At 40.7% G+C, this 23,439-nt stretch overlaps 2 protein-coding genes across 4 annotated transcripts in view; one reads left to right on the top strand and one right to left on the bottom strand.

Moving 5' to 3' along the window:
• hook3 (hook microtubule-tethering protein 3) overlaps positions 1 to 5,290 on the bottom strand; it is a 39,792-nt gene extending 34,502 nt beyond the window's left edge. For all 3 annotated transcript variants that reach the window (XM_084114938.1, XM_084114939.1, XM_084114940.1), the window contains exon 1: positions 5,037 to 5,290. In XM_084114938.1, the coding sequence (XP_083971064.1) occupies positions 5,037 to 5,093 (57 nt within the window). In that variant the 5' untranslated portion in view covers positions 5,094 to 5,290. The remainder of the gene's footprint in view (positions 1 to 5,036) is intronic.
• A 348-nt stretch (positions 5,291 to 5,638) lies between these two features.
• Positions 5,639 to 22,425, top strand: rnf170 (ring finger protein 170). The gene is made up of 7 exons (XM_084114944.1): positions 5,639 to 5,801; positions 6,899 to 7,059; positions 7,133 to 7,208; positions 12,962 to 13,070; positions 14,784 to 14,857; positions 15,539 to 15,670; positions 21,415 to 22,425. Exons 2-7 carry the CDS (start codon positions 6,923 to 6,925, stop codon positions 21,682 to 21,684), a joined length of 798 nt encoding a protein of 265 aa, XP_083971070.1. The 5' UTR covers positions 5,639 to 5,801; positions 6,899 to 6,922; the 3' UTR covers positions 21,685 to 22,425.
• The last annotated feature ends 1,014 nt before the right edge of the window (positions 22,426 to 23,439 follow it).

Below are 23,439 nucleotides of genomic sequence, written 5' to 3'. Positions count from 1 at the left end.
CAGGTACACCTTTTCAAAGATCTATAAACTTTTATTTCTTAAGAATATTAAACATTGAAAACGGAAAAACATTTTAAATATCCACAAAAAATTAACAAAACAACCAAAAACAATAAAAGCAATGGACTCTCAGTGTCTGTTAACAAAAAAATTCACTTGAATAAATACCAAAAGCAATAAATAAAATGGATGTAAACAAAATTGCACTTCAAAAAATATTAAACATTAGGCTCAGACATAAATAGTGATGCATTCCATAACAGGCAAAACTGCCGGTCAGGACCTTTGTAAACAAATAAAAAAAAGTCTCAACAGGCCATACCACCGCATTTTGCACTGTCCTCCTGTTACTTTGTCGACTAAACGCTCGAGTGATTGTGTAATTTACTGTCGGGAAGACGGAGACGCACTTTATTGCGTGTATGCTACGCACTGAAAATACTAGGTTAGGATTAGGGGTGAGGAGTGCGTGCGTATTACACGCCATAAAGTGCGTATCATATGCACGCAAAAACTATTTTTGGCGTATAAATGGCACGAGAAATAACATTCGTGGTATAGATACGCATTTTCATGAGATCGGACTCGCTGTCGCGTTTGGCTTTGAAACCAATTCCATCTTTTTCTTTTTCCCTCCAACTCACAACTAACGTCTTTTCTCTCTCCCGGCAGTCGCCGCAAGCAGTCCCGCCGGCGCTTTCCCACACAAAGACCATGTGACTGACAACAGAGTTCACTAGGAACCGAGAGTGGTCATCCAGTCTCTTTGGTAGAGAGAGAGAGAGAGAGAGAGAGAGAGAGAGAGAGAGAGAGAGAGAGAGAGAGAGAGAGAGAGAGAGAGAGAGACGAGGAAAACAAACAAGCATGCAAATGGAATTATCGCGGCCGGAAAAATTATCGAGCTCTTTTTTTTTTATCGTGCGATTAATTGATTTATTGACTATCGCGACAGGCCTAATTATTACATAATTGAATTATTACTGTCAATATTAATAATAATAGTTGACTTTTTTTTTGTTCAAAGGACTATAAGTTTCATATCTTAAGTTTGTATTTTTATACATTATATTTATCAGAACTTTAATATATTCTGTTCTGTTGTGACAATAAAACAAACAAGTTTATTTTTAAACTGCATTATCATATTATTTTAGTAAGGCTGAGGACTCTTAAATAACGACAAATAACTAATATTAGGGAAATCTGTTCATGTTTTGTTACGCGTTTCTGGATTTTTTTTTTTAAATATATATCGGCCGATATATCGGAATATCGGATTTTAAAATCACCAAATATTTGTATCGGTATCGGCCTTAAAAATCCTTTATCGGTCGGGCTCTAGAGTCGTCTGAGTTATGGGTTTCAGAAATGTACAAAATCACAGTTAGCTAAAAATGGATTAATTTAAACATTGTAATAATTTGAGACAGAAACAGTGAGCTCATTGAGGTAATGAACACTTGTTTGTTAACAAATGATTATGACATTTAGAAAAATGTAGCAAACCAAATTTTATATAGAAAATACTTTTTTACCGGTTCGTTTCAAACCAAATGTAGAAACTACTGTTCAGTTTCAGACGGCATCGTTTATGGCCATGGAATCATCAAAATTAAAACAGAAAAAAAATGTAATTTGTGAGAAATCAAAGTGATTTTATAGGCTCTAGAAGAGCTTCATCAGTTTAGATCCATTACAGGGCCGAACGCTGTAATCGCAGGTCACATGACGAGTTGGGAAACTCAAGTGTGTGTGTCCTGAGCTCAAGTGTCCATTACACACACAGGCTGCATTCACTTGTGCTTGTGCAACGACGCTGTAATCTGCACTAAGACTCAGATCTCCACAGCAGGAGAGGGTTTCTGGGCGTTCGCAGCACAAGCTCAGACACAGTCTGACTCCAGCATCAACACAAAGCCCTATTGTGCCGCCAGATTTCATCACTAGCATCATGCTAACTCAGGACTCAGGAAAACACGCCCTCGTCTCAGGAAACAGAGGAGCTGAAAACACACTCAGATTAACATCTGGTTCTGATGATGTCACTCACACAGGTTCAGCTGGAGTGTAAACAGGAAGACGGGCGCGTCAGCTGATCTGAGTGTGTGTGTGTGTGAGGAATGTGTGTGTTGGGTGTGTGAGACGCTTCACATCTGCCGGGAGAACGTGACGTACACTACCAGTCCCAGTTTGGGTCAGTAAGATGTTCAGTGTTTTTAAAATAAGTCTCTTCTGCTCAGCAAGTGCATTTATTTGATTAAAAATACAACAAAAAAACAGTAATATTGTGAAATATTCCACTGTAAAACAGCTGTTTTCTAAGTGAATATAGGGCTGTGCGAAACAGCTAAAACAATTCTCACGATATAATCAAGTATACGCTGAGTTTCTGCTCATCTAAGAGACGAGCGCCGGCGCCTCCGTGTCCTGATCATATTGTCTGCTATATTTATTAAATCCAGGCAATTGGTTGATGAAATATTGATTAAAATTAAGATACAATTTATACAAAATGAAATTCAGTTTAAAGAAAGGCTTTCTACTAAGCCAAACTCAGTGAAGTGGTCAGAAGCATGTGCGCCGCTCCACACGTCTCCCATATACTGCGCATGATCATATCTCACGCGCTTCCCTTTCATATCATCTACACAGAGGAAATCTAAACAATAGCATTATATTATATTTAAACATAAATATGAAACGTCTGTTTAAGTTTTTTAAGTTATATTAAGCGTCACACCGCTCCGCTTTCGTGTGCATGTGTGTAGCCTATACGTGCATGTGTGTGATTTTCGCATAATAATCGGATAATACCTCGCGATCTTCAAATATTATTTTTCCTTGAAATGTATTTTAGTTTCGTTTTCTAATTAGCGCTAGTTCGGGCGCACTGCTTTATTGCTAGCTCACTATAGCCTTTTATTCTCAATGAAGAACACACACCAGAACAGTGCAGCTCACACCGCTGTGAACGCAAGCATCTTACCCTCACCGCCACATCCCTGTAGAGGAGCTCTCACTGCTGTCCTGTGCCTGATCACACCAGTTATCAGTTCTTACACTCAAACAGAGATTATGATAACAGCCACTGCTAGCTTTATAGAGTTACGCTGAGCACAGAAATCAGCAGCAAATCACAGCGCTGCTTCCCTTCAGTCTGAAATCACACACACACACACACACACATCTGAAACCACAGCTGATGCTCACACACACACACACATCTGAAACCACAGCTGATGCTCACACACACACACACACACACATCTGAAACCATAGCTGACGCTCACACACACACACACACACACACGCACACACACATCTGAAACCATAGCTGACGCTGACGCTCACACACACACACACACACACACACACATCTGAAACCACAGCTGACGCTCTCACACACACGTCACATGACACCGCCAGTCTGAGGAAGAAGATCAAATATGAGATGTTTTGAAAACCATTACTAGTGAAAATTAACACAAATGGAAGAATCTGGGACTTAAATGATGTCATGAAACTTCCTCACACACTCAAACACAGTTCAGTTCTGCTGTGACACACACACACACACACACACACACACACACAAAAGCGCGCGGATCAGGAGACACACGAGTAGGGTTGGGCAACGATTAATTGTGATTAATCGCATCCGAAATAAAAGTTTGTGTTTACATAATATATGTGTGTGTACTGCGTATAATTATTTTGTATATATAAATACACACATATGTATGTGTATATTTAAGAAAAATGTGCATGTATATACTGTAGATATATTTATACATAATTTATATTATATATGAATATTTTATATATAAATACCAAATTTTTCTTAAATATACACATACATACAGTATGTGTGTATTTATATAGACTAAATAACTATACACAGTACACACACATATATTATGTAAACACAAACTTTTATTATGGATGCGATTAATCACGATTAACACTACTCACGAGAGCTTGTTACTAACTAGTGCTAAACTGACTGACTGTCATACAACAATCACTTATTATCGGAGTTTAATCAGCTCAACACACTGAACCTGTAGTGTGTGTCTGTCATCAATTACAACTGAACACACACACACACACACACCTAGACTCACACTCACACACACACACACACTCACTCACTCTCTCTCTCTCTCTCTCTCTCACACACACACTCACACGATCAGATGCTTGAACAGACAGTCATCAATCAATGATCAATAGGTGATCAGAGTCACTCAGTCATCTCTATAATCAGCTGATCTGAGGTCAGTGCACTATTAAACTCTATATAATCTGAACATGTAATGTGTGGATAGTGTAGTTTCAGTAGATCACAGCAGCGGCTCTTGCACTGTTCTGGGTTCAGTTCCACCAACAGCAGAGACCATCAGTGCGTCAGACACTCGGACACTCAGTGTACAGTATTATATACAGTACAACAGACCTTTCCCTGTAACTCTCAGTTATTATGACCAGCACTACAGGAATCAGACGCCGAACTTGTAATTCTAGTGTGAGCTGTTTATAACCGGACACAGATCAGGTTATTACTGTAATAATACTGTGTTATTACTGTGATACTGTAACCGGGAAGCCAGACTGGACACTACAGTTGCTGAGACTATAGTGCTTTAAAGTGACAGGAATGTTTCATCGCTTATATATATGTATATGTTTTTCTATATCGCTGGGGACTTAAACATGAATACACACACACACACACTCATGGGGACCTAAAGTGAGGAAACAAGCTTATAAATCAGAACAGAATGAGTTTTCTGGAAAATGTAAAAATGCAGAAAGCTGTGTGTGATGGGTTAGTGTGTGTGTGTGTGTGTGTGTGTGAGAGAGAGAGAGAGAGAGAGAGAGAGAGAGTAAATGTAAACAGATGAAGCCCGTTATACAGAATCAAGCTCCAGTTCTCATCATAACCCCATTAAGCAGCAGATATCAGTACAGGAGAGTTAGTCTAGATAGTGATATCATAATATATAAATATATGTCAGATAGAGAGCTAAACTCACCCATGTCAGGAGACTCTCGCACAGCTCGACCCGGTCCACAGTCTCCGGCGCGCTCATGTTCGCTCGGACTGAGAACTGATGTTTAATCGCGCGAATCTCCGGGGAAATATATATAAAATGAGTGCCTGTGCGATTAATGTTCGATTATGAGAGAAATCCTGTCGAATTAAAGTGTCGAAATGTGATTTAGATGAATAAAGCGGCGGTGACAGACACACAGTAGCGGACTCTCCCTCAGACACACGGGGTCCTTCAGCTGCCACCCTGCAGGATCGGGACACCTAATGCCTGAAGGAAAATCACGCTGAAGAAAACTGCTTTCGTGACGAGATGGATTAAAAACGGAGGATATTTATTTTAAAATATGAAAAAATAGGATGAGAAAATCACGCAAAATAATACTTGAAGTGAGACAGGCAGTGAAACGGACCGCTTTTAACCCGGTGATGACGAATGCGGAACTTTGTTCGTTTTTTTTTAGAGGTATTTATATGGGGTGTGATTGTATAAGATAAATAAGGGTGATATATTGATAGAGTGATTGTGTTTTTCTCTCTGTTTTCTTCAGAATGTAAGTAAGCCTGTTGCGTGTCCCTTCCTCCAGAGCGACAGGCGGCGCTCGAGCGCTCACACCAGCCGAAGGAAGGACCCCTGAAGGAGGAATGCGGAACTGATTCCGCCCATTAGCGCAAACACACACACACACTAAACAGTTTTCTTTGCGAAAGTGTGTTTGAGGCCTGAAACTGGGGAGTGTTTTCTCATGTAAGTGTTTGAACAGCAGCCAGTAGCCGCGTTTCCACTGTCGGGCCAAAAGCGGGCGTGCTAGTGCGTTTCCACTGTCACTTCCGGGGCTTCCTCGGGCCTCGTCGGGGCTCCTCGGGGCCAACGGTCAGGGTGGCCCGCCGAATACCTGGGTCCAGAGCGGGCCAGCTCGGGCTTGAGGAGTGGCAGAGGCGGGGTTAGCCTGAGTCTGGAGGCGCAGCGCCGGATGAGTCCATATACCGGCTAACATCAGCTTTAAGACTTAGCTCAAAACTCACTTTCATGTCTGAATACCTTCTGTTTGTGATCCGATGTGGATTCTGGTCACTGTATGAGGCAGACATATTTATACGCGATGCAAAAGATATGCACGCTAAATTACCATAGTAAACATAGTAAATATGAACGCTTGAAGAAATCAGACAAATCATAATGGCTATCACAATCATGTCTTTATTGTGTCTGTCAGTACGTCTCGTCTCTTTATACCGGACTAACATAAAATAAAGCCACTTTTTCCCCCGAGAGCTTCTTCTGTTTCTCTGGATATAACTATCCTACCGGGAGAGATGCTGAAGCTCCTCAGGTCGTGTTTTTGGTGGCATATTTGTAGAAATGATCATTCTTTCTAAATGTGATGTAAATATGTCCTGTAACTTCTAAATAAACAGAAACAGCCTCGACTGAATAAGTAAGTGTGTCCTCTTGTCTTTTGTGAAATAGACCTAACGGTAAACCACTTTATTTCAGTGGGACTAATGTGCAATTTTGATACAATTAATTAATTATGATCAATGTATCACTTTTTATTGTAAAACATCGATGCTTGGGTTTTAAATCTAAACAACAAAAATGCCAGCAAACGGTCGCTTTTATCATGTTTATCTCGCTAGTTTTCAGTGATTTCTTTCTGATAAAACTTCCGTTAGTTGGTGAAATGATGGGTGTGTGTGTGCCGTTGTTCCAGAGAGAGGTGTGTTACAGGTGTGTTTTAGTGAAGCGCTGTGGAGCTTCAGCCCAACGGTGGAAACGCAGTGGTTTAGGGTTCAGGGTGTGTGTGTGCTGTGTTGTGACATGTTGTGTTGTGTTATACACAGAGCTGGAGGATATGAGCAGGCGTAATGGAAGCGAGCGAGTGTTTGGATGGTTCTCTGGTTCCAGAGGAAGATTCGCTCATTGAAGGTGTGAGTGACCCGGTTCTGCTGGTTCTGGTGCTCAGCGTGACCTTTCTGTTCGGCCTGGCGACGCTGCTCTGCAGGTGAGATGACACCTGACCTCTGACCCCACACCAGATCACTCATACTCACACACGATACGATCTTGTCTCTCAGGAACGAGCAGCAGCGGATCCACCCGGAGAACCAGGAGCATGTGCGTGTGGTGCGAGAACAGCTTCAGTCCGAGCAGGTGTGTGTGTGTAGGAATATTATCACCTGTGTTTGTCATATCAGGGTTTGTTCTCAGCTGATCAGCAGTGTTGGGGAAAGTTACTTTGAAAAGTAATGCGTTCCTCCCTTAAAAAGTAACCTATTGCGTTACTTAGTTACTTTTTTAGAAAAGTAATGTGTTACAATATTGCGTTCGTCCCATAAAAAGTAACTAATTGTGTTACTTAGTTACTTTTTTAGAAAAGTAATGCGTTACAATATTGCGTTCGTCCCATAAAAAGTAACCAATTGTGTTACTTAGTTACTTTTTTAGAAAAGTAGTGCGTTACAATATTGCGTTCGTCCCATAAAAAGTAACTAATTGTGTTACTTAGTTACTTTTTTAGAAAAGTAGTGCGTTACAATATTGCGTTCGTCCCATAAAAAGTAACTAATTGTGTTACTTAGTTACTTTTTTAGAAAAGTAGTGCGTTACAATATTGCGTTCGTCCCATAAAAAATTACTAATTGTGTTACTTAGTTACTTTTTTAGAAAAGTAGTGCATTACAATATTGCGTTCGTCCCATAAAAAATTACTAATTGTGTTACTTAGTTACTTTTTTAGAAAAGTAGTGCGTTACAATATTGCGTTCGTCCCATAAAAAGTAACCAATTGCGTTACTTAGTTACTTTTTTAGAAAAGTAAAGGCGGGCATACACTGTGCGATTTTCGTGTAGAGTTAGCGTACAGTAGAGTTAGCGTACAGTAGAGTTAGCGTACAGTAGAGGTAGAGTTAGTGTAGAGTACAGTAGAGGTAGAGTAGGGTGGAGTACAGTAGAGGTAGAGTACAATAGAGTTAGTGTAGAGTACAGTAGAGTAGGGTGGAGTACAGTAGAGGTAGAATACAATAGAGTACAGAAGAAGTAGAGTACTGTAGAGCACAGTAGAGGTAGAATTAGGGTTGCAAAATTCTGGGAATTTTCAAAGATGGAAACTTTCCATGGGAATTAATGGGAATTTAAGGGAATTAACAGGAATTTATGGGAATAAACTGGAATAAACTGGGAATTTTCAAAGTTGAGGGTTGGCTCTTCATAGGGAACTTACAGTGAGGAAAATAAGTATTTGAACACCCTGCTATTTTGCAAGTTCTCCCACTTGGAAATCATGGAGGGGTCTGAAATTGTCATCGTAGGTGCATGTCCACTGTGAGAGACATAATCTATAAAAAAAAATCCATAAATCACAATATATGATTTTTTAACTATTTATTTGTATGATACAGCTGCAAATAAGTATTTGAACAACTGTCTATCAGCTAGAATTCTGACCCTCAAAGACCTGTTAGTCTGCCTTTAAAATGTCCACCTCCACTCCATTTATTATCCTAAATTAGATGCACCTGTTTGAGGTCGTTAGCTGCATAAAGACACCTGTCCACCCCATATAATCAGTAAGAATCCAACTACTAACATGGCCAAGACCAAAGAGCTGTCCAAAGACACTAGAGACAAAATTGTACACCTCCACAAGGCTGGAAAGGGCTACGGGGAAATTGCCAAGCAGCTTGGTGAAAAAAGGTCCACTGTTGGAGCAATCATTAGAAAATGGAAGAAGCTAAACATGACTGTCAATCTCCCTCGGACTGGGGCTCCATGCAAGATCTCAGCTCGTGGGGTCTCAATGATCCTAAGAAAGGTGAGAAATCAGCCCAGAACTACACGGGAGGAGCTGGTCAATGACCTGAAAAGAGCTGGGACCACCGTTTCCAAGGTTACTGTTGGTAATACACTAAGACGTCATGGTTTGAAATCATGCATGGCACGGAAGGTTCCCCTGCTTAAACCAGCACATGTCAAGGCCCGTCTTAAGTTTGCCAATGACCATTTGGATGATCCAGAGGAGTCATGGGAGAAAGTCATGTGGTCAGATGAGACCAAAATAGAACTTTTGGGTCATAATTCCACTAAACGTGTTTGGAGGAAGAAGAATGATGAGTACCATCCCAAGAACACCATCCCTACTGTGAAGCATGGGGGTGGTAGCATCATGCTTTGGGGGTGTTTTTCTGCACATGGGACAGGGCGACTGCACTGTATTAAGGAGAGGATGACCGGGGCCATGTATTGCGAGATTTTGGGGAACAACCTCCTTCCCTCAGTTAGAGCATTGAAGATGGGTCGAGGCTGGGTTTTCCAACATGACAATGACCCGAAGCACACAGCCAGGATAACCAAGGAGTGGCTCTGTAAGAAGCATATCAAGGTTCTGGCGTGGCCTAGCCAGTCTCCAGACCTAAACCCAATAGAGAATCTTTGGAGGGAGCTCAAACTCCGTGTTTCTCAGCGACAGCCCAGAAACCTGACTGATCTAGAGAAGATCTGTGTGGAGGAGTGGGCCAAAATCCCTCCTGCAGTGTGTGCAAACCTGGTGAAAAACTACAGGAAACGTTTGACCTCTGTAATTGCAAACAAAGGCTACTGTACCAAATATTAACATTGATTTTCTCAGGTGTTCAAATACTTATTTGCAGCTGTATCATACAAATAAATAGTTTAAAAAATCATACATTGTGATTTCTGGATTTTTTTTTTTAGATTATGTCTCTCACAGTGGACATGCACCTACGATGACAATTTCAGACCCCTCCATGATTTCCAAGTGGGAGAACTTGCAAAATAGCAGGGTGTTCAAATACTTATTTTCCTCACTGTAAATATAGTTGAGGAAAGTATATTTTAGCATAATCTTGACTAAAACAAACAGATGCCATTCAAATACACTTGAATATCCATGCCATTCCTCAATCACATGCACATAGCACACTGCTTACTGCATGGCTATTGAGACCACACCCCCTACTGGCACTGTGCATGCCTCCATCACGTACAGAAGCCCAAAGCACAAGACTATTGAAGGCACACATTTAAGCCTGTGGACTAAACAAAGTGAAGTAAGTTTTGATGATATTATGGGGAAATATAATTATTAAATGTTTAAATTGCAAATATCACATACAAATGTATTCATCTAGTAGATAGCAAGCTGATAAGTTATGCATAGCATAAGCTAGCATAACATTATTTACCACATAAGTAGGGCTGGGCGGTATGACGGTATATATCGTTACCGCGGAAGAAAATGTCAACGTAACAGATTTTTTTATTCCGTGTATACCGCGACATGTAAATAAGTAGGCGTGGTTAACTCGCGTGCAGCGTGCGTGAGACTGAGACACTGATATTTGTCAAAGAAACATGAAGAATGACCAAGAGGATCCACAAAAGGAATTACGTTTTCAAAATTAACGTGATATTTTCGGGGGGGGGGAAGGCGCAGAAGTCAACAAGAGCAGTGCAGCACACTGAGAGTTTAGAGAGACGCACATGCTCACAACGGGGCTTACTTGACAACAAGTTCATATATCAATATTCTAACGAATAGAAATAACCTTAAATAATGTATCTATCCGTCTCTTATGTGTACAGTTACTTTCAGAGTGCAGAGCGGTTGCCGTGGTAATGAATATTTCCAAAATTCCCCAGCTTAACTTCCCATGGAAATTTACCGGAAACTTTCCGCCACTTTGCAACCCTAGGTAGAATACAGAAGAGGTAGAGTAGGGTGGAGTACAGTAGAGGTGGAGTACAGTAGAGGTGGAGTACAGTAGAGGTGGAGTACAGTAGAGATAGAGTACAGTAGAGGTGGAGTACAGTAGAGGTGGAGTACAGTAGAGGTGGAGTACAGTAGAGGTGGAGTACAGTAGAGGTAGAGTAGGGTGGAGTACAGTAGAGGTGGAGTACAGTAGAGGTGGAGTACAGTAGAGATAGAGTACAGTAGAGGTGGAGTACAGTAGAGGTAGAGTACAGTAGAGGTGGAGTACAGTAGAGGTGGAGTACAGTAGAGGTAGAGTAGGGTGGAGTACAGTAGAGGTGGAGTAGGGTGGAGTACAGTAGAGGTGGAGTACAGTAGAGGTGGAGTACAGTAGAGGTGGAGTACAGTAGAGGTGGAGTACAGTAGAGGTAGAGTAGGGTGGAGTACAGTAGAGGTGGAGTACAGTAGAGGTGGAGTACAGTAGAGGTGGAGTACAGTAGAGGTAGAGTAGGGTGGAGTACAGTAGAGGTGGAGTACAGTAGAGGTGGAGTACAGTAGAGGTGGAGTACAGTAGAGGTGGAGTACAGTAGAGGTAGAGTAGGGTGGAGTACAGTAGGCAAGATCAGAAGCAAGTACATTGGTCAATAAAGTGAGATTAAATGCATACAAATGTATGTTTTATTTAACATATTTAGTTATTGGAGGTTTGCACAGTATTCTGATTCTGCATTTCTCTGATTTTATTCATTTTGAGGAATATTGAATATTTTTTTTTGTGCAAGTGAGACGAGTAAATGCTCACATTTAGTCTAAATCTACAATAACCATCATGTTTACACACACACCGCCTCTGTATTTCGATTTGTCTCAACATGGGGACAAGAGAGCTGTCAGTCAATAAATAGGAAAGCATTTGAAAAAGTAACTCAGATATTTTGATGTAAATTTTAAAAGTAATGCGTAACTTTACTAGTTACTAGGGGTGTGACAAGGTCTGGTGTTACAAGATCTCACGAGACTAAAATGTGATGAGATTTCTCGTCGAGTGAAAAGCTGTGTCACGTGGTATCGCCATGACGGAGCGTGAGGCTGAAATTAGCATAGAATATGCCACGGCTACATTCACATTACATGCCAGCACTGTAGTTTTGCTGTTTTTTATCAAAATAAAAACCATTGTAAACGTCTGCTCTGCTCATCCAGCACGAGTTACAGGCGCACTCACTACAGTGCAGCAGGAATCACAGTTCACTGATCGCGTGACGATTCGTTGCGCAACAGAGCCTAAACTTCTGATAAATGTAGCTGTGGCTCTATGGCCTCTGCTTTCACTTTAAATATTGAGAGAGTACTGTAACGTCTGAAGAACGTAAGACAAGGGAGGCTCCGTTTCTGAACTTTTAATCGGAACGCAATAACTGTTACAGATGCACCAGCCGCACTCACTCTGCCCGGCCACTCTCCGAACTCACCGCCTTCACCCTGTAGCTGCCGGTGCAAAATACAACAGCAATTTCACAACAATTATAAAGGGTATGTGCGCTACGGTACTTTGATTATGGTTGCACTTGCACTTATTGTTTATATTTAATAAGACTAAGAGAAAATTGTTTTTTATTTTTGTTATTTATACTGTTTTTATTTCTACGTTCAATTTGTGGAAAGAAGTTCAATCAGGAGGTCACACACAGCCTCAATCAGAAGTTCTGGAAGCTCATTAATGTACAGTAAGGTCTGAAGTGACTCGTGAAATCATACATGAGAAAAGCCAGTCAGTCGAGTTTGTGGCAAAACCTTTTACAGTGCTTGTATATTGTTGTCTTTAAATGCATATGATAATTCATACTCATAAAGTAGAACTGAAATGACATTCATTAGAATATTATTAGTTAAAACATTTCAAAATGTACCTGCAGACTATTTTTCCAGTCATGAACTTTGTATTGAGGATAACTGTGCAAAAATCTCGTCTCGTCTCGTTCTTGTGAACCCAATCTCGTGTCTCGTTTCATCTCGTAAGATAATTATATTGTCACAACCCTGCTAGTTACTTGAAAAAGTAATCTGATTATCTAACTCAAGTTACTTGTAATGAGTTTCCCCAACACTGGAGATCAGTGATGTCAAGGTTTCTGTGAGGCTCTTCTGAACCGGTGTGTGTGTGTGTGTGTGTGTGTGTGTGTGTGTGTGTGTGCAGGGCTCATCCTCGGAGACGAGGCATCAGTTCTACTCGGACATGTCGTGTCCCGTGTGTCTCCAGCAAGCGGTTCTGCCCGTCGAGACCAACTGTGGGCATCTCTTCTGCGGTGAGCACCAGTTTACAACAGTTTACACCAGTTTACACCAGTTTACACCAGTTTACACCAGTTTACACCAGTTTACATGCACAGCTTCTGTTTCAGTCGCACTGAATTCATTCCGATTGATGAATCTGAATGTAGTTTATGCTAAACGTGATGGGGTTGATGTGTGCGTTTATATGTCACAAGCTTCAAATCAGGATATATTTTTTGACAGAGTTTCCCGCTGTTTGCGCATAATAACTATTCTCATACATTAGTTCTTTATTTGTTTTAAAGAAGGAGACTTAATATTTATCCATTTCTGATCATAATTTGGAGATAATGAGCATATGAGCCGTTGTGCCGCTGCTTATATTGATCACACAGTAAAAATGCACTTTATTCAACAGGAACAACAGCTCGTTCTGCGCGTCACACGTCATTACGCTATTTCTACATTATTATGCTATTTCTACATTATTTCTATTAAGAAATGCTATTTCTACGTCATTACGCTATTTCTACATTATTACGCTATTTCTACGTCATTACGCTATTTCTACATCATTACGCTATTTCTACATCATTACGCTATTTCTACGTCATTACGCTATTTCTACGTCATTACGCTATTTCTACGTCATTACGCTATTTCTACATCATTACGCTATTTCTACGTCATTACGCTATTTCTACGTCATTACGCTATTTCTACATCATTACGCTATTTCTACATCATTACGCTATTTCTACGTCATTACGCTATTTCTACATCATTACGCTATTTCTACGTCATTACGCTATTTCTACATCATTACGCTATTTCTACGTCATTACGCTATTTCTACATCATTACGCTATTTCTACGTCATTACGCTATTTCTACGTCATTACGCTATTTCTACGTCATTACGCTATTTCTACATCATTACGCTATTTCTACATCATTACGCTATTTCTACATCATTACGCTATTTCTACATCATTACGCTATTTCTACGTCATTACGCTATTTCTACATCATTACGCTATTTCTACATCATTACGCTATTTCTACATCATTACGCTATTTCTACGTCATTACGCTATTTCTACATCATTACGCTATTTCTACGTCATTACGCTATTTCTACATCATTACGCTATTTCTACGTCATTACGCTATTTCTACATCATTACGCTATTTCTACATCATTACGCTATTTCTACATCATTACGCTATTTCTACATCATTACGCTATTTCTACGTCATTACGCTATTTCTACGTCATTACGCTATTTCTACGTCATTACGCTATTTCTACGTCATTACGCTATTTCTACATCATTACGCTATTTCTACATCATTACGCTATTTCTACATCATTACGCTATTTCTACATCATTACGCTATTTCTACATCATTACGCTATTTCTACATCATTACGCTATTTCTACGTCATTACGCTATTTCTACATCATTACGCTATTTCTACCAAGTCATTACGGATTTTCAATCTGATCAAGTGTTCACATGTTCTCTCGATCGGATTAGAAAAGGAATAAATCACTCCTTTCAATCCGAGCGAAATCTCTGGGCTTGAGCTCGGATCGATTAAGGTGTTTTACATGAAGGCTTTTCAGTGCGATTGAGCCGTCAGTCCCATTACTAACAGATTATTTGTTTGCATGTAAGCGCAGGTGAGCCGATCGAGCTGCTGAAACGTGTGTGTGTGTGTGTGTGTGTGTCTTCCGCAGGTCCGTGTATCGTGGCGTACTGGCGTTACGGAGCGTGGCTCGGCGCCATCAACTGCCCCATCTGCAGGCAAATGGTGAATCTCAGATCAATGTGGATTTATGATTTGTATGATATGTTTGTGTCAGTTCTGCGCTCGCATCAGCAGCTTAAAGCATCATAATCAGGGTTTGAAATTAACCTTTTCACTCACCAGCCAATTTGGCTACAAGATTTTTAAGTTACCGGCCATTCAGAACTTCTACTGGCCAAAAAGAAGAACCAGAGAAAAGAAATAAACCAGATTAACTACATCACATCTTATATATTATAAATTTGGATTTCAAACATTAATTTCTTATTCAAATAAAATCCTGTCATCCAGCATCTCCTTCCTCTTTCATCCTCATCCTCATCGTGTTTTATGTGGACAGATCAATACAGTACAAAGAACATCTAAAAAATGTAGGATGTTTGAAAATAACAATGTCTTTTCTGTTCACCAAATGCTTTTTAATCATCGCTATTGCTTCAAGCACATGATCGAGCGCTGTTATCTGTTGTGTAGACGTGTGTGTTCGAGTGAGCAGATATGAGCAGATTCTGTGCAATGCGCTGTTTAATATATCATGATGAATCACGAGTATTTGCGCTAAATCTGCACAGATTTGTCTTCCCCGCACCTGGCGGTGTTAGTTTCAGACCCTGATCGTAATCCTGTCAGTAAACCTGTATGAGGCAGATGTGTGTTGACCCTTGACCTTTATTGGTGTGTCAGGTGACCCTGCTGTTCCCGCTCTTCCACGACACCGGTCCCAGCGCTGCGACTGCAGACGGACAAGTGGAACCGCTTCTGATCCTCACCGACATCAACGATTACAACCGCAGGTTCTCCGGGCAGCCGCGCTCCGTGAGTCATCTTCCTCATCTTCCTCATCATCCTCATCTTCCTCATCTTCCTCATCATCCTCATCATTCTCTTCTTCCTCATCATTCTCATCTTCCTCATCATTCTCATCTTCCTCATCATTCTCATCTTCCTCATCATTCTCATCTTCCTCATCTTCCTCATCATTCTCATCTTCCTCATCATTCTCATCTTCCTCATCATTCTCATCTTCCTCATCTTCCTCATCATCCTCATCATTCTCTTCTTCCTCATCATTCTCATCTTCCTCATCATTCTCATCTTCCTCATCTTCCTCATCATTCTCATCATTCTCATCTTCCTCATCTTCCTCATCATTCTCATCATTCTCATCTTCCTCATCTTCCTCATCATTCTCTTCTTCCTCATCATTCTCATCTTCCTCATCATTCTCATCTTCCTCATCTTCCTCATCATCCTCATCATTCTCTTCTTCCTCATCATTCTCATCTTCCTCATCATTCTCATCTTCCTCATCTTCCTCATCATTCTCATCATTCTCATCTTCCTCATCTTCCTCATCATTCTCATCATTCTCATCTTCCTCATCTTCCTCATCATCCTCATCATTCTCTTCTTCCTCATCATTCTCATCTTCCTCATCATTCTCATCTTCCTCATCTTCCTCATCATTCTCTTCTTCCTCATCATTCTCATCTTCCTCATCATTCTCATCTTCCTCATCTTCCTCATCATTCTCATCTTCCTCATCTTCCTCATCATTCTCATCTTCCTCATCATTCTCATCTTCCTCATCATTCTCATCTTCCTCATCATTCTCATCTTCCTCATCATTCTCATCTTCCTCATCTTCCTCATCATCCTCATCTTCCTCATCTGATCCGTCTCTGCCAGCGGCGATCTTAATCATCACATTAAAACTCAAAATTATGACATACTAAATTAAAATTACGAGAGTAAATTTTTATATTATGACCTAAAAAGTTATAATTATGAGATAAAAAGTTGAAACTGTGACATACAAAATCATAACTTTTTATCTCAATTCTGACTATTTAATCTCATAACTGACAAAGTTTGTCAATTATGACTTGGTATGTCATAAATTTGACTTTAAGCACGGTTTACCAAAGCATGGTTTACCCTCATCCTTCCCTCAGGTCATTTTGACCCGAAAATATATATTTTTAAAATGTTAAAAATTGAGTGTTCATCAGAGGGGTCCAAGACCCCAGGACTTTTGTCGCACTTGAACCACGAACACACACAAAAAAAATGTAATGGATTCGAGGAGATTTGTGGTTGAAATTTAAAAAAGTAACAAATCAATTTGACGCCCTTAGGAATGAATGGAATGCGAGGAATGCTTCAGTTCACACAGAAAAACCTAAAAAAACCCCTCAAAATTCAAACTAAAAATGCTAAAACTACCATAAAATGATTGTATAATGTCTACATGAGTATCTGATGCACACTGAAGTGAACAGGCTTTAGGACCCAGAGGAACAGCTCATTTACTCCATATAGAGCTATAAGAACATCTAGAGCAGTGGTTCCCAAACCTGTCCTGAAGGACCCCCAACACTGCACGTTTTCTTTGTCTCCCTCATCAAACACACCTGATTCAACTCATCAGCTCATTAACCCATGTGATAATGAGCTGATGAGTTGAATCAGGTGTGTTTGATTAGGGAGACAAAGAAAACGTGCAGTGTTGGGGGTCCTTCAGGACAGGTTTGGGAACCACTGCTCTAGAGCAAGGGTCGGCAAGTAACTTTGGCCGCGGGCCAATATTTTTTTTAGCCAGTAGATGGCGGGCCAGCTACACAGAGTAGGCCTATGGATACAAATGAAATATTCTTATATAGGCCTATAATCGCGGAATATGATGGGTCCGTCACCGTCCGTGGATCATTCGTTCAATCGTTTTTTTTCCAAATTAAAACCAAAAATAAAAAGATGAAAAACGACTTGTTTTTCCATTATTTATTTCCTGAACTAAAATGAAAAAAACGAATTTCTGATTTTCTGATTGTGCTCAGATCAAAAATAGAAAAAAATAATTACTGGATTAGACAAATTTTGATTTTGAATTTAACACCTTAGGCATGATATATCAAGGAAATCATTTTAAACAGATCAAGTACTATTGTGGTAACAGATTACAGCCATTTTAATAAAGGTGTGAATAGCAATCATGCCTCATTCGCTTATAGTCCGACTTTTGAACTTTATTCCTTTTTTTATTATTATTATTTATTCGGGACACAGACATACACACCTAAGGTTTAAGGAGGTCTGCGCGGGACTGTTTTTTTCCGTCCCGCTCCCACAAGGTTCTGTTCAGCAACCGCTTAAAATACACTCGGTGTTCACCCGCTTTATTTCCCGACCTGAGGGGTCCGCAAAATTTAATCTCGTTTCCATAATCTCACATTCAAATGTCTCTAACGGAAAGAAGGAGATTAAGTAGCCTATAATAATTATAAATGCTATAAAAAAATTGTGTTCGTGTCAATATAAATATTAGGCTATTTTAACATTGTACTGTCAGCAGAGAAAAAAAATGCCACAGGAAAAATTTATGAAATATAAATAACATAAATTGAATAGGACAAAGCCTATCACTCAAATTTCTAAGCAACATAAACGAAAATCATATTGCCCTACTGACAAATGAAGTAGACTATTTTCTGCCGAACTATTTCAAATATCCTTGCAAAAAAAGAATGTTGTTGACTGACAATGGTTTCAGTACCAAACAGCTCCTCAGAGCTAGTGTACAGGTGCTCAGAATGAAGTGCGGATACGCTGTCAAAAGATGTCGGGAGTGGGCTATTGTCTGTCAGACCGCCCGCTCCGTCCAACACCAGAGTTCTGACCGCTACCGTCTTTTGACGCGCGAATGCACACAAAGTGGTCAAGCGTATAACAGACGCGGCAGGCGAGAATTTGACGCGCTATTCGCGTCCGGTGTGAACGCACAGTTATACTTTAAAATGTAATCCCGCGCCGCATGATTCCCTATGCGTTTCACACAGTATGCGGCGGTGGCTTTTCTCAAGTAGTGGAAGAGTTTTGTGCAGCATTTAGGACTTCCAAAATAATCCGGCGGGCCAGAAAATATTGCTGGCGGGACAGTTTTGGCCCGCGGGCCGCCAGTTGCCTTTCCCTGATCTAGAGTCATGAAATATCATCTTATATTATTATTTTTCCACAAGAGGTCAGCAAAGACACTCAATGTAAGATATTTAGAGCTGAATTAAAAGGGTTATGCATGAAATTATGAGTTATTTTGAAAGTTGAAAGAATGTGAGGAATGTGCTTAAATTACTATTTATTTATTATGTACTGATCAAATCTAGTAATTTAGCTTGTTTTCCTAACTCAGTTCGTACAGACGGAACCGGAAGGGTTGAAGGAACAAAGATATAAAGGCAAAATTGATGTGTAAACAAGCGGGTGCGTAAGACCAACATACTCTATTATACAGCTCACAATGATGAGTTCTGAAATTACTATTCGTTATAAACCCGAACGCACCGTGATAAAGCGTGTCTAAGGAACAGAGAAGTCAATTTATACAAAACATCTCCATAGTCGAGAGCTGTGATGAAGGTGGCAGAAACTAATCTCTTTTTTTGCCTCTAATGAAAAACAGCTTTTGTTTCTAAAATAAAACCCCAGTTTGAGTTGATTTACATGATATTTAATATTTACATGATATTTAATATCTTGGTTTTATATTTTATCAAATATAAAACCAAGATATCTGTATTCTGTCACAGCTTCTATTCCCTGTTAGGCGCTAACCGCTGATGACAGATTTGCTGCTTGTTTCTTTGATCGTGGAAATAACATGACTTCAGTTTTATTAGCTTTCAAAGTCAAATCGAAGCACTAAAGCACATGGAAAGAGGCGGCAGCTTGATGTCATTCGGGTGCACTGCCATAAATCACTGTGTCGTCAGCATAAAAAATGAAAATGTACATTTCTAATGTTAAAATCAAGATGATTAATATAGATAATAAAAAGTAAAGGCCCCAAAACCGAGCCCTGAGGAACACCCCTCATAATCTGTGACGCATTCGCACACGTCGTGTTCGTGTCCACCGAAGAATCCTCTAGATAGACCAGGAGATAGTGTGATTGACAGGAGATAGTGTGATTGACAAGAGATAGTGTGATTGACAGGAGATAGTGTGATTGACTGGAGATAGTGTGAATGACAGGAGATAGTGTGATTGACAGGAGATAGTGTGATTGACAGGAGATAGTGTGATTGACAGGAGATAGTGTGATTGACAGCAGATAGTGTGATTGACTGGAGATAGTGTGATTGACAGGAGATAGTGTGATTGACAGGAGATAGTGTGATTGACAGGAGATAGTGTGATTGACTGGAGATAGTGTGATTGACAGGAGATAGTGTGATTGACAGGAGATAGTGTGATTGACAGGAGATAGTGTGATTGACAGGAGATAGTGTGATTGACAGGAGATAGTGTGATTGACTGGAGATAGTGTGATTGACAGGAGATAGTGTGATTGACAGGAGATAGTGTGATTGACAGGAGATAGTGTGATTGACAGGAGATAGTGTGATTGACAGTCCTGTTGATTTGAGTCTAGATTTCAATATACTGAATTCAACAGTATCAAATGCCTTAGGTAGTTCAATAAAAAGTGATGAAAATGTTTTTCTTTTGGCAGACGCGAGTAAAAACACAGAGCATAAAGCAGAAACTGAAAGACTCTGACACTGTTTTTCATGTTTAAAACTGTGAAGCTGCTGCTTTAAAGTAATCTATCGTATAAAGTGCTTTAAATAAACGTGACTGAATCGCAGAGTTGCTGCAAACATCCACTTCTCTGATCAGAGGCTTTCTCAACTGCTGTCTTCATATGTTTATTGTTTATTTTGTTGAGTAAGATCAGTTAATTTGGCAATGTCAATTTGTAAAGAAAGACACACGCCTGCGCACATATATATATATATAATCAAACACGCATACGCCGTCAGCGTTCTCACAGATTCACGTTTTTGAAGTTTACACGGAGATCATCACAATTCAAAAAATTGTCACCGTTTGTACCAGATCCTGTTTCAGAGTGTGTGTTCTCGAGCTCCAGAGTGTGTGTTCTCGAGCTCCAGAGTGTGTGTTCTCGAGCTCCAGAGTGTGTGTTCTCGAGCTCCAGAGTGTGTGTTCTCGAGCTCCAGAGTGTGTGTTCTCGAGCTCTAACACTGTGTGTGAATGAACGGCCAGAACACATTAAAGTTTCTGTTTTCTGTTAGAACGGTGTGTGTTACTGATCTTTACAACGGAAGTGAATCAATCAAAACTAACTTTATCTGGACAATAACTTTATTCTAGATCTGCTGTAAAGCCTGATCTCTGTTCCTGTAATCTCCTGTTCTCACTGTAAAGCCGCTGTGAAACGGTCGATACTGTTAAAGCGCTGTATAAATGAAGACTCGACGGTATCGAGAGGAAAGAGCGCAGCACATATTTACATATTCATCTAAAAGTGGGCGGAGTCAGGATATTCGCTAACAGTATAAAGGGAAGAACACTCTTTGCTGCGAGAGCATCGGGTCATGTGGTCTCAGGGGGCGGGGCATTCTCATTCTAGAGCGCGTTTGATTGGACGGCAGTGTGAGTACGGCTGAATGACTGCATGTTTGCATTGGCTCAGTGTCCCAGATGATAAGTGTGTGTGTGTGTGTGTGTGTGTGTGTGTGTGTGTGTGTGTGTGTGTGCAGCTGCTGGACCGGCTCCGGGACGTCCCCACGCTGCTCCGGCACGCCTTCAGAGAGGTGTTCTCCGTGGGAGGCCTGTTCTGGATGTTCCGGCTGCGGATCCTGCTGGTTCTGCTGGGAGCGCTGGTGTATCTGGCGTCTCCGCTCGACTTCATCCCCGAGGGGGTCGTGGGTCTGCTGGGCTTCCTCGACGACTTCTTCGTCATCCTCCTGCTCTTCATCTACATCTCCATCATGTACCGCGAGGTGGTGACCCAGAGACTAGCCGGATGAGGCCCGGCGACCCGCTTCCCTGAGCAACATCTCCAAAGATCCAGCCTTTACTTCATAAGAACACGTTCGATTAAACCTCATAAATCTCTGTTCTCAGCACAACCCAAAGTCGGACTCGTCGAACAAACACCTCAAGGGTTTATGGGTGCACATCATTATTGTGTTTATAATAATAATAGCTTTTGTTCTGTGGATTTCCAGTTTGTCCTGCTTCAGTGGCTTCATGAACTACATCTCCAACTGGAGGTTCAGACGCCTTTACTTCATGAGAACACGCCCGATTAAAGCTCGCGATCCTGCTGTTCTCTCACCACACAAACAGCGAAACATGCGGATGTTCAACATGATGGAGCTGGAGGAGAGCTTCAGCCTGTCAATCAAACTGAGCCGACGTTTGCATTAGAGAAACAGATTCTGACAGATGCAATCTTGAATGACTTGATGATCCTTTGAAGTGTTACAAACTACTACATTAGAAAGAGAAAAGTGTGTTTTTACAATAAAACGCCTTCATTCGTCATCCTCAGATAAATCAGCACGATATCTTGTTGTTGTTGTTGTTTTTTGGCTTTTATTGCATTGCAAGTGAGGAACAGGATCAGGAAAATTACCAGAATGCTCATGAAACTGTTTCTCGTTCTGTTCGCTGATTCTGAGATCGACATGTTTATCCAGGCTTTGAGAAAACTGTTGTGTTTACAATTTCTCAGCTTAAAGTCCTCATGAAATCAAAACAAACAATTCCTGTGTTTTTATTGGAATAACAGTGTTTATTCTGAATGGTTTATGGGTGCACATCATCACTGTGTTAATAATGTTGAATGAGAATAAGTTCCTCTTGCAGCATCTCTTCTCTGATGATGTGGGTGGGGCTATAACCTGTCACTCACATGACATCAGCCAATAGCAAACCACAATCATCCAATCAATCCCCACGGACACAGTCAAGCCCCGCCCACATGTGTTCTTGTTCCTGAAGCGTTTCACTCGGATATACGACACAATAGAGGAGAAAAGACCAGCGCAACTCCTGTTTCATGACGAGTTTAACTACTAATGACAGTCTGTTCTGTTTTACTATCGGCTTCTCTCTTGCTCGTGGATCAGCCTGAGTTCTCCGTGTCAAGGGCATATGTGTGATTATACACCCAAAATAATCCTCTTATGACGATATAATCATATAATCGGGGCTGCATGTTGAGTGTGAGACTGTCACTGACTAGTGCTCGACTCTGAGGTTTCCTTGTAGAAGCTCAAAAAATAACCACAATGGAGATGGAGGTGTGTGTGTGTGTGTGTGTGTGTGTGTGTGTGTGTACGTGTGTGTACTTGTACAACTATCTTTGTGAGGACCAGTTTGAGTGTTAGAGCAGTGGAGTGAGGACAGAGAGAGTAAAGTGAGGACATGTTGGCCGGTCCTCAGTCTCTGAGAGCCTTTAAAGGCCTGTTTGAGGGTCAAGACTTGGTTTTAGGGATAAGGTTATAATGAGGTTATGGGTCGGTTTAGGGTCAGGGGTCGGGTTAGGCACTTAGTTGTGATGGGTAAGTTTAGGGTAAGCGGCTAGAGATTGCATTGTGTCAATGAATGTCCTCATAAAGATAGATGTAGAAGAGTGTGTGTGTGTGCTGATGCTGATCAGCAGGGGGCAGCAGAGGAGCGTGGATCTCACCGACCACACGTGATTAAACTCAGCTGTCATTGAACATTCCAGTCGCTTCACCAGGGAATGAGGGAATGAGAGGCTTCGCAGGAAA

The sequence above is a fragment of the Abramis brama genome, assembly GCF_963993115.1.
Source record: "Abramis brama genome assembly, chromosome: 5".
NCBI classification, from domain to species: Eukaryota; Metazoa; Chordata; class Actinopteri; order Cypriniformes; family Leuciscidae; genus Abramis; species Abramis brama.
This window is presented reverse-complemented; position numbering and strand designations above follow the sequence as displayed.

Coding starts and splice junctions, on each gene's coding strand:
- rnf170 (XM_084114944.1), top strand. CDS start 6,923: ATGGAAGCGAGCGAGTGTTTGGATGGTTCTCTGGTTCCAGAGGAAGAT. Junction 7,060..7,132: donor CTGGCGACGCTGCTCTGCAG/GTGAGATGACAC, acceptor CTTGTCTCTCAG/GAACGAGCAGCAGCGGATCC. Junction 13,071..14,783: donor CTGTGGGCATCTCTTCTGCG/GTGAGCACCAGT, acceptor TGTCTTCCGCAG/GTCCGTGTATCGTGGCGTAC.